This window comes from Melanotaenia boesemani, chromosome 15 (assembly GCF_017639745.1).
Source record: "Melanotaenia boesemani isolate fMelBoe1 chromosome 15, fMelBoe1.pri, whole genome shotgun sequence".
NCBI classification, from domain to species: Eukaryota; Metazoa; Chordata; class Actinopteri; order Atheriniformes; family Melanotaeniidae; genus Melanotaenia; species Melanotaenia boesemani.
The window spans coordinates 192,843-207,443 of record NC_055696.1 but is presented as its reverse complement, the minus strand read 5'-3'; the positions used below and the strand labels follow the sequence as shown (position 1 = coordinate 207,443).

The window sequence follows — 14,601 nt, the reverse complement described above, 5'->3', positions numbered from 1 at the left end:
TTCTGGTCTGGACTCTGGCCTGGCTTCTGGCTTGGACTATGGTCTGGACTCTGGCCTGGCTTTTGGGTCTGGACTCTGGTCTGGACTCTGGCCTGGACTCTGGCCTGGCTTTCGGTCTGGACTCTGGTCTGGACTCTGGCCTGGATTCTGGCCTGGCTTCTGGCTTGGACTCTGGTCTGGACTGTGGCCTGTACTCTGCCCTGGACTCTGGTCTGGACTCTGGCCTGGACTCTGGCCTGGCTTCTGGTCTGGAATCTGGTCTGGACTCTGGCCTAGCTTTTAGTCTGGACTCTGGCCTGGCTTCTGGCCTGGACTCTGGTCTGGACTCTGGCCTGGCTTCTGGCTTGGACTCTGGCCTGTACTCTGGCCTGGACTCTGGTCTGGATTCTGGTCTGGACTCTGGCCTGGCTTCTGGCTTGGACTATGGTCTGGACTCTGGCCTGGCTTTTGGGTCTGGACTCTGGTCTGGACTCTGGCCTGGACTCTGGCCTGGCTTTCGGTCTGGACTCTGGTCTGGACTCTGGCCTGTACTCTGCCCTGGACTCTGGCCTGGCTTCTGGCTTGGACTCTGGTCTGGACTCTGGCCTAGCTTTTAGTCTGGACTCTGGCCTGGCTTCTGGCTTGGACTCTGGCCTGTACTCTGGCCTGGACTCTGGTCTGGATTCTGGTCTGGACTCTGGCCTGGCTTCTGGCTTGGACTATGGTCTGGACTCTGGCCTGGCTTTTGGGTCTGGACTCTGGTCTGGACTCTGGCCTGGACTCGGGCCAGGCTTTCGGACTGGACTCTGGTCTGGACTCTGGCCTGGATTCTGGCCTGGCTTCTGGCTTGGACTCTGGTCTGGACTCTGGCCTGTACTCTGCCCTAGACTCTGGCCTGGCTTCTGGCTTGGACTCTGGCCTGGCTTTTGGTTTGGACTCTGGCCTGGCTTCTGGGCTGAACTCTGGTCTGGACTCTGGCCTGGACTCTGGCCTGGCTTTTGGTCTGGACTCTGGCCTGGATTCTGGTCTGGACTCTGGTCTGGACTCTGGCCTGGCTTTTGGTCTGGACTCTGGCCTGGACTCTGGCCTGGCTTTTGGTCTGGACTCTGGTCTGGACTCTGGCCTGGCTTTTGGTCTGGACTCTAGCCTGGCTTCTGGCCTGGACTCTAGTCTGCACTCTGGTCTGGCTTTTGGTCTGGACTCTAGCCTGGCTTCTGGCCTGGACTCTGGCCTGGACTCTGGTCTGGACTCTGGCCTGGCTTCTGGTCTGGATTCTGGTCTGGATTTTGGTCTGGACTCTGGCCTGGCTTCTGGTCTGGACTCTGGCCTAGCTTTTGGTCTGGACTCTGGCCTGGACTCTGGTCTAGACTCTGGTCTAGACCCTGTCTTGGCTTCTGGCTTGGACTCTGGTCTGGACTCTGGCCTGGCTTCTGGTGTGGATTCTGGTCTGGATTCTGGTCTGGACTCTGGCCTGGATTCTGGTTCTGGACTCTGGTCTGGACTCTGGACTGGGTTTTGGTCTGGACTCTGGCCTGGACTCTGGCTTGGACTCTGGCCTGGACTCTGGTCTGGACTCTGGTCTGGACTCTGGCTTGGCTTCTGGCTTAAACTATGGTCTGGACTCTGGCCTGGACTCTGGCCTGGACTCTGGCCTGGACTCTGGTCTGGACTCTGGCCTGGATTCTGGTCTGGACTCTGGCCTGGCTTCTGGTCTGGACTCTGGACTGGACTCTGGCCTGGACTCTGGTCTGGACTCTGGTCTAGACTCTGGCTTGGCTTCTGGCTTGGACTATGGTCTGGACTCTGGCCTGGACTCTGGTCTGGACTCTGGTCTGGACTCTGGCCTGGATTCTGGTCTGGACTCTGGCCTGGCTTTTGGTCTGGACTCTGGACTGGACTCTGGCCTGAACTCTGGCCTGGCTTCTGGCTTCAATGTCCAGATCGATATCTCAGTCGGTAGAACATCCGTCTGCCATACAGTAGATCGAAGTTCGATTCCCACAGGGGTGAATTGCTTTGGAGTAAAGCGTCTGCTAAATGGATGGATTTTAAAACATGGAGGTTTTGTTTCACAATGACAGAACATATTTTAGTGGTTGAGCTTCTTATCAATGTTGGGGTAGTTACTCTAAAAAGGTAATTAGTTACTAGTTACTCATTACTTCTGTAAATTGTAATAAAATTACTTTACTCGTTACTGCATTTGAAAAGCAACGCCACTACTTATTACTTTACCATTTCTTAATTCAGCGTGTAGACATGGACAAACATCATAGCCGGATCATCACTGCCTGTCTTTGTTACCCAAAAAAGTAATATCGTTTCTGTAAAGCGTTACTTTGTAACGCGTTGCTCCCAACAATAGTTCTTATTAATATCATCTCTCTTTTTCCTGGACATTCTGTTTTTCCCAGAGCATGGCTCTAGGAGAATTAATATGGAATGTGTCTTTATTCATTTCTGCAAACAGCTTTAATATCTAACATGTGGTGTCAAAGGTAATAGTGGATTGTGCACAAATGTCTCACATTTAACGTCATTTCCTTGATTTTATTCTGGACCATTGGTGTCGCCGTTTCCCATTTATCTAGATTTTGTGCGTACGCCTGGGTCAGAGTTGCCATGGAGGCAGGAACATTTTCCCGTCATGTTTGGTTTTCATAAATCCCAAAAGTTGACTATATTTGCCGTACCCCGGTTTTTGTTCCTATGCCAGCTTTAGAAATAGGGCTCCAGGTGTTTACCAATGCTGACCCTCTTCTCTTTGCTACCAAACAGAATAATCTCAGTTTTATCTTCATGTAATTGTAGAAAATTCTCCCTCATCCAAGTGTTTACTTGCTCCAGTCTCTGTCACAGTAAGTCTGCTGGGCTGCAGTCGTCTGGTAACAGAGACACATAAAGTTGTGTATCATCTGCATAATTGTGATAATTAATGCTATAGTTCTGTAATATTTGACCCAAAGGGAAAGCTACATTTGTTCAAATTCCCAAAGGAAACAATGGTTAGACAGAAATGGCTGGAGTTTGTTTTTGGGGACCAGACACAGAGTTGCACTAACATTTGTATCTGTGACCGGCACTTCACCGACGACTGCTGGATGAATAAGGGCCGGTACAACGAGGGATTTGCGACCAGGCTTTAGCTGAAAGGAGGGTCTGTTGCTACAATGAAGGACCACATTTCTGATCCTGAGCCACAAGCTGTAATTAAAACCGAATAAGTTGTCTGTTTAGTTTTGATAGTGTGTGAGCAACGGTCCAACTACAGGAATAAACCCAAACTTACTTTACCTGATCGCTACCAGCAGGTAACACATGATGACCAGAAAGTTAGCGATCAACACTGTAGATGGAAAAGCTGCAAACGTAGTAACCAGGCTAAAAACATCCAGCTGATTATCCATGTGGAAAAACAGATGTACATGGAGTGGCTAGAAATGCAGCTAGCTATAGTGTAACATGCATGAAAGTGTTAGCAAAGAGCATCATTAGCTTATCTATTTCTTGCTGGTTGTTTTGTGAATTGCCACGGGTTGCCGAGTCGCTGCTGGTTCCCAAAGCGCTGATACCTGTTGCCGAGTCGCTGCTGGTTCCCAAGGCGCTGATAGTTGCAGAGTCTCTGCAGGTTGCTGAGTCGCTGTGGGTTGCAGAGTCACTGCGGGTTGCACATGTGCTGCGGGTTGATGAGTCACCACTGCTTGCTGAGTCGCCGCAGGTTTGCCACAGGTTGATGAGTCACTGCGGGTTGATGAGTTGCTGCGGGTTGCAGAGTCACCACAAGTTGATGAGTTGCTGCGGGTTGCCGTGTCGCTGCGGGCTGATGAGTCACTGCAGGTTGATGAGTCGCCGCAGGTTGATGAGTCGCCACAGGTTGATGTGTCACTGCGGGTTGATGAGTTGCTGCGGGTTGCAGAGTCACCGCGGGTTGCCGTATCGCTGCGGGCTGATGAGTCGCTGCAGATTGATGAGTCACTGCAGGTTGATGAGTCGCTGCAGGTTGATGAGTTGTTTTCGGGGTCTGATTCAGGCTCAAACGTGTACAACTGTAGTTTTTTGTGTTAACATTGTTTACTGGATATTTATATTACTTTGGTTTGTTTACAAGTTCTGCCGGTGTTTCTATGATGAAAACAACCACATCAGCGGGAGGCGGGGCTCAGGGCTGAAGAGTCTCATTCTACTGGTTTCTGGCAGAGGCTGATCCGAAGGCCTACAGAGAGGATCCATATAAATAAATAAAGGGCTTTGTGAAAAATGCTGGACTGATTCCTGTCCTTTTGGACTCACATTAAAATAAGTTAGCCTGTACAAGCATAATAGAGCCCTTTTTAGTCCAATGCCAGCCACAAATTAGATATATGGTGTTAGTAAGTGGTTCTTTATTTTATATTATTATTTTTATATTCTAGTTGCTTCTAGTGTGTTTTCCTGATCCTTCCCTTCTTCCTTTATTTTTTACTTGAAAAGTCCAACCAGGAAGAAATGAGCAAATTAGCTTAATGCTATATACTTTATAATGAAAACTTCAGGGTTTCTATATGACCTCTATGTCTCTTTGCATTGTTATTGATAAATGAACTAAAAAAAAAAAAAAAAAAAACATAAAATAAAAAAAGAGAATAGATTGCTTTTCATGTAAATGACTGATTGAGCCCTGGAATAAAACATTATTTTTATATTCTAGTTGCCTTTTGTAATTTGATATAAATGGAAGTGATTGTGTTAAATCCGCATGTGATATTGTCTCATATCAATTCCTGGCTCTGAAATTGTATCATGGCGGAAGATGTGACAATTGCAAACATCTAATTATTATCTATTTAATCAATTTAATACAGTATCTTAAACAAACTTGTAATTTACACCCCTACTACATATCATTAGCATCACTGCATTGTCATATATTGGCTAAGTTGTGATATCTGTCTAACTGTACTCCCCTAATGTTGCTAACTGAATGTGCATTCATTCCCTATAAAACCTTAAAATATGACTTAAGCAGTTATGCTACAAGGTTAACAATATTCAAACTTTTAATGTGGACTGACAACTAACAGATATGATACAACAGAATACAATAAGATACAACATGGTAAATGGTCTGTATTTTATAAAGCACTTTACTGTACCTGAAACGATACCCAAAGCACTTTACATATACGTCACATTCACACACACATTCACACACTAATGGTGGAAGCTACCATGCAAGGCACTAACCACGACCCATCAGCAATTTGAGGTTCGGTGTCTTGCCCAAGGACACCTCGACATGAACTCGACTTGGTCGAGGGTTACAAGATGACCACTCTACCCACTGAGCCATGCTGCCCCTCTACTGTACTATAATACAGTAAGCTATGCTTGATTGTCTTGAAGTCAAATACTGTAAATATTAGAAGCTTTCATAGTCATAGTTAAATCAAATTAATCACGAGAAGAAACTGCATGTAGTTCCTAATGTCCATGCAATCTTGCATAGCCAATACAAATAAATGCATACTCCAAATGCTCACTGTTAAAACACAATCAAAATATTTCAGTCTGTTTAGCTTCACACATATTTGCTTAAATGTTTAATAGAAATAGGAAACAATGACAGGAAGCAAAAGCTTATAGTCTGCATAGAGGATATGTGGTGGGTCAGTCAATATCCTGAGCTTGTCTCGGAACAGACTGCTCATAAACTGACTGGAGGGGTCGAGCTCGCCAACTTTTTAGTTAAACAGTGAGATTGGCAAACCACACTGACATCCCTTATCTGACTAAGCTCTCTAACAAAGCCCATTTTACAGCCTAGTTAAACAAAATTATAATCCTTTGATCCACACCATACACCCACTATAGGCTCTTTCCGACTGTAGGAACCTTTTGTAGTTCCTATAACCTTTTCAGGAACCAGGCCGTTTTTTCTTGCATTCCGACATATAGGAACTAGGGACCAAACCCCCCAGTTCCTATAACCATTTTAGCTCCTGTTCCGAGGCAGGGTCTGAGCGGGGTTCTATAGGAACCCTCATGACGTAGGTGTTTGGTGACTGGTAGCTCCGCCCCTTGCCAGATTTCCGCATTTTGTGTCCCCGCCACATTTAAAAAACACAGTTGCACATACGGACAAAAACAACAACAGAGCAAGCGATAAATGGACCGACGAGGAGGTCAAAGCTCTTCTGACCGTCTACACCACAGAGGATTTTCAGAGAGGTTTTGAAGGTTCGCAGCGAAATATAAAAATATTCCTGACGATCAGCTCTCAGTCAGAGAACGCGGGATAACGTGAAGCAGCGCACGTAGAAAACTCACACAAGACTACAAATAAATTAAGGATCATGACAACCGGAGCGGGACGAACCGAAAAAACAGTAAATTGGACAGCTTGTACCACCGACATGTTTACTCGGGCAACGCCGCAGCAAATGACTCCTGCGTGCGGCAGGAAAAGCCAGTGTGATATGCAGCATACACACACATGTACATAGTTATTTTTGCTCTGCTGTATTCACTATAAAAAAATAAATGACTTTGTAAAGAGTCTGAAGTTTTCAGTTTGTGTCTGTTAGATGTGCTTTGGCCACATCTATAAAATATTAGCTAATAAAAATATTGAGTAGTTATTAACTTATCACAGCTATGAAATATTAAATAATCCATCTTTGGCCGCTACATTTTAAGTCTTATCCTGGGTGTAAATTACGTTAGTTTATCAACTTTATAATATGCTCCATGTCACAGAACGAAGTTTATCATGTTTAACCAAGATCTGACACAAATTACACACCTGTAAACATTTCACCACCCTTTTTATATTTTTACCTTCATCTACGCTAAATCTGTGTATGTCCTCATAATTCTAAACCATAAGTCAGTCACAACCAACCCTTCAGTGACGGATTACTCCTCCACCTTTCTACTAAAACACACAAATCTTAATAGCAGATGATGAGATCTTTATTTTGCACATAACACAAAAAAAATGAAAAAAAAAAAATGAAATGATGCATTTTCTATGGAACATTTTCTCTTTAAATGTGTACATCATGTATACATGTATGTTCTGTCTGTCAAACTTCCAGAACATGATGCTTATTATGAAGAGGTGTGTAGTGATTAGCTGGAAGGCAGGAGGTAAAGCATCCAGGCTGCTCTCCATCTCCTTCAGTATCTGCAGCAGGTGGTTGTGTCCATCCTCTCCAGTGCAGCTTCAGGCGGCCACAGATGTATTGAAATGTCTCCCTGGACATACAGAAATTCTCTATCCACTGCTCATCGGTAAAATTGAGAACAACCTTTTCCCACTAGTTATCAGCGTTGCTGCCGCTGGATTCTTCATCTTCTGACTTTCAGGAGCCTTCCAGCCTCGACCTTGAGAAGCCTGGTTGTATTGTCCATCAGTAACATCTCCATCAAGCAGAGCATGAACACGACGATCTCTTCGTTCTCCATATTAGCTTGCCGTGTTGTTTTGTTTTTAGCGGGTTACGTGACGTATGCGTCACATCGGTCCCGCTACCGCCCCCAACTAATGTGCGAATGCAACATGAAACAGTTCCCCTGGAGAAGGTAGTTCTTAGAACTAGGGCAGTTATTAGAACTGCGTTCTTAGAACTTCTCTGTCCAAATGCGCCTAATGTGAAAACGTTCCCTCTGTTGTAGGCAGGACCACAAACCTTTAACATGAACCCTCCAGCTGAAGGTGTCGAAATATCTCTGTATCTAAATGGGTACTGAAATATTTAGAACAATACACCTAATCGATGTATGCACCACTGATGTAGTATCTAAAACCATCTCCTTAGTTTAGTTTACAGTGAAGATGACATCACACTACTGCACAAAGTTTTCTATCAGAGAAATTAAGAAAGGTAGAGAAATTTTCTTTTGTTTTTTGTTTGTTTTTTTCTTTTGTTTTGTTTTTGTTTTTGTTTTTGTTTTTTTGCGGTAGGCTCAAGATAGCAATGTCAGCAGATAAATTAAAAACAAAATTCCTGGGAGACTGTGCACTGGTTCGTGTTTAGTGTCAGTTTAGTGTCGTACAGTGTTATAGAAACGAACTGGAGACCTGACAGAACCCTGTGAAGTGCCCATACTGACAGATCTGGATTCTGAGAAAGCAGAACTTACTCTAATGCGATCCCTTCAACTGGATCTTTCTGTCTAAAATTGGTGGCATATCCCTTTAATCAACTGACCTTTGCCAATCCCACACAAAGAAAAAGAAAACCTGCAGCAGCATTTTACTTGCACTGTATTCCAAGAAATGTGCCTGCAGATCAGGTCAGCAGAGTCTACCTACAACACATTAGCATGACAAAGCAGAGCGGTACAAGAGAACAACTCTGAAACAACTGTTTCTGATCAAAGTTGGACTATTCACTAGAGACACAGATGCAATGTGGGAAAGTAAAAGCTCTTGTTTCAGTCAGTTTGAAATCCCAGTCTATGATGTCATCCCAGGCAGAGGTGATCCAGAAGGGAGCAGCAGTGTCTGCTACATACGGCAGTTCAGTTTGAGTAGAGTTTTCCATTTGTCTTTAAAAGGATATACCTCACTACTGTGGATTGGTCGTGTTTGCTAACTTAACGTCATTGTTACGGTTGATATCTTATGAGCAGATCATGGAAAACTTACACCCTGTGTTTCTATGACATTGCAACAACTTCATCTGTTTGTGATGTACTTTGTAACCCAATACAAGTATCTGGCTGGTGGCAAGCTGCACAAAGCAAAGCATTTGAGGTTTTGTTTCTAAGTTTAAGTTGAAATCATGAAGTCTCGCGGCTCTCTTTGTAGCTGCTTAAGTATTCAGATGTGTGTAAGTAGGTGTATGTAGGCGTTATATGTGCTAAATGCACAGTGCAAGTGGGTGAATGCATAGTGTGCTGTGTTTGTAGGATCTCCAGTAACTTAGCAATACAAAGATTAAGACAGGCTCAAGCAAGATAATAAAACCAAATCAAAGGCAGCGGCTATGTGTAGGAAGCAAACTTGAAAAAATTTTTAGCGGTATGATGTCATAGTTTCTGGCTCTTACTCTCCTAACTACCAGGAATCAAATCTGAGCAAAACAGAGTGCAGAGAAGGAAAGAGGAAACTTGGCTTGTGCTAGAGCAGCTTGAGTACAGCTGGGAGAGGGGTCATGTCCACAGAGAGCGACTGAAACAGGCTATTTCTGGGCCTGCCCCCCTGTCCCCTCATTCTCATACAATCATGCATCATCCACACCCTTCACTATCACTCATCCATCTCAGTCACAGCAGGACTCAGTTGTGCAGTTCCCCCAATTAAATTCATGCTTTCATTTGTGCCCCTGTCAGATGGGTGACGGGAGGAGGGTGGAAGTCTCACACTGAGACGTCACAGAGAAGAAAATGGCTGCATTGGTTGTTGTTCCTTGATTTTTCTAGTGGGCATACCTGAGTGTGCTCAGCCAGCAGCAAGATGAGAAATGCAAGAATGATTTGTGTTGTGTTAGCATGTTAGCCCAAATTTCAGCTAATCCAGGACAAGCATTTTTTTCATAACTTGATTAACTTCCCCAAAAGCAGCACTCTTACATATTGTGTAACGTACGATGGCAGTTGTTTCCTTTAACTTGTGTGGGCCAGAACAACTGCCCAATCAAATTCTTGCCAGCACCCTTTCCCTGAACTACTCTTCTCACTCATCACAGTAATGGCTAGGGGGATGGGCAGAGCAGGTGGTAGCCCAGGAACACATCCACAGTCTAAAGTAAGAAATTAGGGTACATATTGTGCCTCTCCTTTACTCACTAGAAACAACTCATTTCCTGAAACATTGCAGGCCTCCTGTGTGCAAAATCTAGAGCTGAGCCCTTTGAATACGCTTCTCCTCATCAGGGTCAAAAGAAACATGGTGGAAGACAAAGTACAGGAAAAATATTTGCTTGCACATCCTTCTTCTCCTCTCCCTGTGCTCCTAGTAAATCTTTACCACGGTTCAGTCGCTCCAATATATCACACGTAGAGGCCAAATTTAAAATGCAAAGTGTGTTTTTCCTTGTAAGTAATATTCTTTTCTTTTACAGCAGATGCAGCAGAGATCACAGGACAGATTCACTATGCAAAGCTGCTGATTACAAAGGTAACTGATTTCTTGAGAACAATGTTTTTGGTCTTTGCAGCATTGTGGTATTAAGTACTAAAAACAATCATGAAACTCTGTCATTTGAAACCATCTGGAGTATATCTCACATTCATATCCAGCCCTTTTAATTACTCTTACCTAATTCTTATCTTTAGAGGCACTTTTCTAAAGTGTACAAAGTCTACCACACAGGGGTTATTTGCCAGCATCAGTTATCACAGCAAACATCTGGACATAATAATCAGCGAAACGTTCAGCACCTGTTATTTTCAGCAAGTTGGAGCTTCCTCTGAGGCATGAAGGACAAACAGCCAGGCTCCTCCACAACTCAGCCGGCTTGTGTTTTAAGGATAAGAGGGTTCAGCTAGGACCTCTATATGAGCCAGGTTTGAGCGACACTCTTGCGCAATTATTGCTTCGGATATATGCCTGTAAGTCCTCTGCATTATACAACTTGCATGAGGGTATAAAATGGCCACCCAGCACCTTTTATTCTCAGTAATGTGAAGTGAACGTGTGAAGTTTTTGTACTGGCATCCTGTATATACCTTGAAGTGAAAATGCTGGATGTCTTGGAAACCTGCTGATTGTCATATAGCAACATCCACAATGTCACATCTCTCTTATAGGCTGCAAATACCTTCTGTTTGTGTTTTGGTCGAATTACCAAGAGAGAAAAGGCAAACAAGAATCTTAAAGACTTGAATGCAACATCTGACAGCTGCAGCATCTAGCATATTAGGATGGTTAAGTACACAGTCTTCATGATTACTGTCTGATTAATATGGACTACCATTGTTTCTAAGCAGCAGAATTAGGACAAAATAAATGTCAAATGTCTTCTACTGAAGCACTGTTCCTTCAGCTGGCAAACTTACTTCTGTGATGTACAGTACTGGGGAATAGGCACTCCTCATTTCTTTCTACATTATCAAGGAAACAGGAAATAAGTGAAGCCATTAACTAAAATATGTGCAAACATGGATGAAAATACAGGACATAAGTACTACATAGTTTTGAGGAGTATTTGAGTCAGTATTTGGTCAGAGCAGCTTTATTGTTCAACACAGTCTGAACCCTCTTAGTCTACAAGAAAAGTTCTCCAGACTTCCTGATGGACTTTCCAAAGATCTTTTGTTGATGTCGGCTGCCTTTTTCTCTGTCAAGATAATCCCACACTGCTTTGGTAATATCAAGGACTCTGAGGAAGATTCATCCCTCCATCAGACCTGTTGCCACTAATTTTCAGTCCAGTTCTTTTGTCATTATGCATACCTCAGTCTTTTCTCCCTGTTTCCATTTCTTAAGAATGGTTTCTTGACAACCATCCTTCCATGGACACCATTTCTGATGAGGCTTCAGTCAAGAGTATGAACAAACTGAAGGGCCAGATCCTTCTCTTAGGTCATGTGTCAGGTAATTAGTGGATTTTCCCCAATTTCTAAGGACATCACTTTCACTTTGTCATTTATGTGTGACGCTTGTTTTGTCCTCCACTCGTCAGGTCTCTTCATTTATTTTAATGACTCACTGCCTATCATGCACATACATGCCAAGTTTTAAGCTAACAACTCTGGGAATCAGCTTGTTAAGCAAAAATACATTTATTCTGTCTGTAAACTATCTTATTTTTGGCATTTTTCTCAGATATGACTAAAGACATGGAGACAAAATATATTTACAAAAGGCTGCCAATAAAAAATTAATGAGGAATTTGAAATGCGTTCTTTGCTAAATTGTGTGTTATGTGTAGTTAAAATGATTTTCCCCTTGAGTTAGGTCCTTTTTTCGTGCTTGAATGGCTCATAATTCCTCTTAAAATGGGTCAAAAGCAACCAATTTCCAAGAATGTCAATAAAAAACTATGACCTATGCAAGACCTACAGAAGGCCTGGAGAACTGTCGCTCAAGATCATTTTAAAAGATCACAAGAAAGTCTGACTGCTTGAAAGGGACATAAAAATGAGGAGTGTCAACACTTTTATACAGTGCAGTTTTTACGTCTTTCAAACATTAAATTTAATTTACCAAGGGCTCATTCTTACCTGGGTAAAAGTCTTTGGATTTGGACAGCTTAATGGTGGCACCCGTCTCTTTCTGCAGTTGTACGATGGTCTGGCCACCCTTACCAATTATAGAGCCGGCTGCATAGCTGGGGATCAGCACCTTCAGGAAGTACTCACCCTCCTCTGGGGAAGAGACACACAAGGTGGGAAAAGGCCACATCATGTACAGCAGCTCCACACATTGTCATGTAGTTCATACAAGTACCCAACCCCCATTAACCTCAACAGGCAAAAAAAAAACAAAAAAAAAAAAAAACAAATGGAAATGCTTTGACATGCATCTATATTCCTCTGGTGAAGGGAAGGTGTTTGTTTGAGCTGGAGTTTGTGGAGCTCTCAGTGCATTCACATTCTGTGGCATGTTCTGTGTCCTGTCCCAGATTTCGCATGGAGTAAATGATGACCTCCTTTCCAGTTTGCTGAGGTCTAATTTTAACCATTTCAAGGAGTTTTGGCAACCTCTGAATAAAAACCCAGCCAAGCTCAACGTTAGTAATCCTCCTTTACTCATAAATCAAAGGAAAGTAAAATACATCCGAGTGTAAAAACTTATCCTGGTGAGCAAAGTTACACTTGGAGGACGAAACGCAAACACTTGAACTTACAATCCAAGCAGTTCATGAATGCTAATGCTGAATTATCCTTTGTAATTAACCAACATGTGGAGAACATATGTGAACCAATCCTGCAGATTTGCTCAAAGGGTATACTGCCAAAATGGTCTAATTTTGGAAGAGGCTTTCGTGGTTTAAAGTGGCTTGTTACAGTCAGTTATTGATGGGAGAGTTTGAAGAATTTGCAGCTCAACATTGTTCCTTCTCATACAATCTCAATTAGAAATTAGTCAACACCAAAGTGGGTAAAGAATCTGTCTGAGAAAACCCTGATCACGCTAAGTGCGTAGTCTAAGAAAAAGCAATCAACCACACACAGAGCTTGAACCAAGAAGTAATTAAATTACCCGTCAACAGCACATGAAAATCTTATATTTATGGATATGTGGCAGAAGGGGGTCACCCAATGAATCAATGAATTCCAAATATCATCTTGATGAAGTCGTGGTAAACGCTTCATACAGGTGTGTACTTGTACTGAAGCACTGGTACAAATAATGTCTGCATGCTGATTTGGATGCAATGACGTCATGTTCGATCCCTTTCAGCTGCCAAAAGGGTGACGTCAGTGGAGCGGGCCGAGATGTAACAAGCCACTGTCCACCTTTAGATGACGAGATTTCTTTCGCGGTTTCTCACTTGCAGCATGAAACTGATTTTTGATGTCAGGTGCTGCAGCTGCAGGGGTCTGTCACCTTGTCACCACGTTTTTATGCCTTGTAGAGGATGTCAAGTGCTTGACCGGTGCAATGGAGGGATGGAGGTGGGCTGAGACCAACCTGTTGCCTCCTCAGAAATTCACTCATTAGATTCAGATGTGAATGAACATGGCACTGTGACCTAAGGGAATTTCACAGCACACATGTTGGCTTATTTGCTTACTGCATTAATATGCCTCTCATGTTTCACTCAGACACAGGCATGTTTTTTTGTGCATATCACCCATAACCAATGGCTCTGATAAATACACACCTATTCAATGACATGACTGTTGATGCAATTTCACTTTGGAGATGGAATAACTTGCTGAGATAATCCTAAGTCCCAGAGAGTTTTATAATATAATATTTACAAGAATTCGTCTTATTTCCCGCTTTTGTCATTTGTAGATATTCAGGTTTTTGTTCAATGCTGCAGTCAGCTCTCTGCTTTTCTCACAATGTAAAAACATAAAATGACCTTGGTGGAAGAAGCAGCAATCATTCACGGTCGCAGAAAACGCTTTTGTGCCCTCACTTCTTTCGCCATGTATCTGATACCGTACACACACACACAATGAAATTCATTTGATGCAGATTACAGGATCCCAATAAGCCAACGACCTGTTGTTGGCAGACAAACCCACTGCGTAACTTTCTGCTCATCTTCAGCCAGAGTAAAGCCAGCAGGGGAGGAAGCCACTAAGATTCCCTCCGTTGCCCTCACAGCCACGTTTTCTGTCATTAGTCAATAATTAATTCCGTCCTAGTGTCTGAGATCACAGTAACAGGTTTTAATGGCGTCATGTGGTAGAGTAAACATGGCAATCTGTCGCCAGGGAACGAGAGCAGTGGGGCTCATTGGGAAGCTGAGCCAGTGGGGTGTTAGTTCAAACCCTTGCTTCCAATACTGGAAGGATGGCTTGGAGGAGAGACTTGGTCTCTGAGCCAAATGTGTTTAGTTAAGTCACTCGAGGGGGGTGGGTCAGGAGGAAATGCCTTGTGACCGTCCTCCCTCCTTCTCACAACCCTTCCAAGTACCCATTCTGCATTTCAATGGACTAACCTGCTCCTGTCAGGGAGCAAGGACGATGGAATGAAAATGAGCAATAATGAACCAACGGCCTTCAGCTGTA

General features: G+C 43.4%; 1 protein-coding gene across 2 annotated transcripts in view; it reads right to left on the bottom strand.

Annotated features, from left to right (window-relative positions):
• nova1 (NOVA alternative splicing regulator 1) overlaps positions 1 to 14,601 on the bottom strand; it is a 42,341-nt gene that overhangs the window by 22,034 nt on the left and 5,706 nt on the right. For both annotated transcript variants that reach the window (XM_042007621.1, XM_042007622.1), the window contains exon 2: positions 12,133 to 12,276. In XM_042007621.1, coding sequence (XP_041863555.1) covers positions 12,133 to 12,276 — 144 coding nt within the window. The remainder of the gene's footprint in view (positions 1 to 12,132; positions 12,277 to 14,601) is intronic.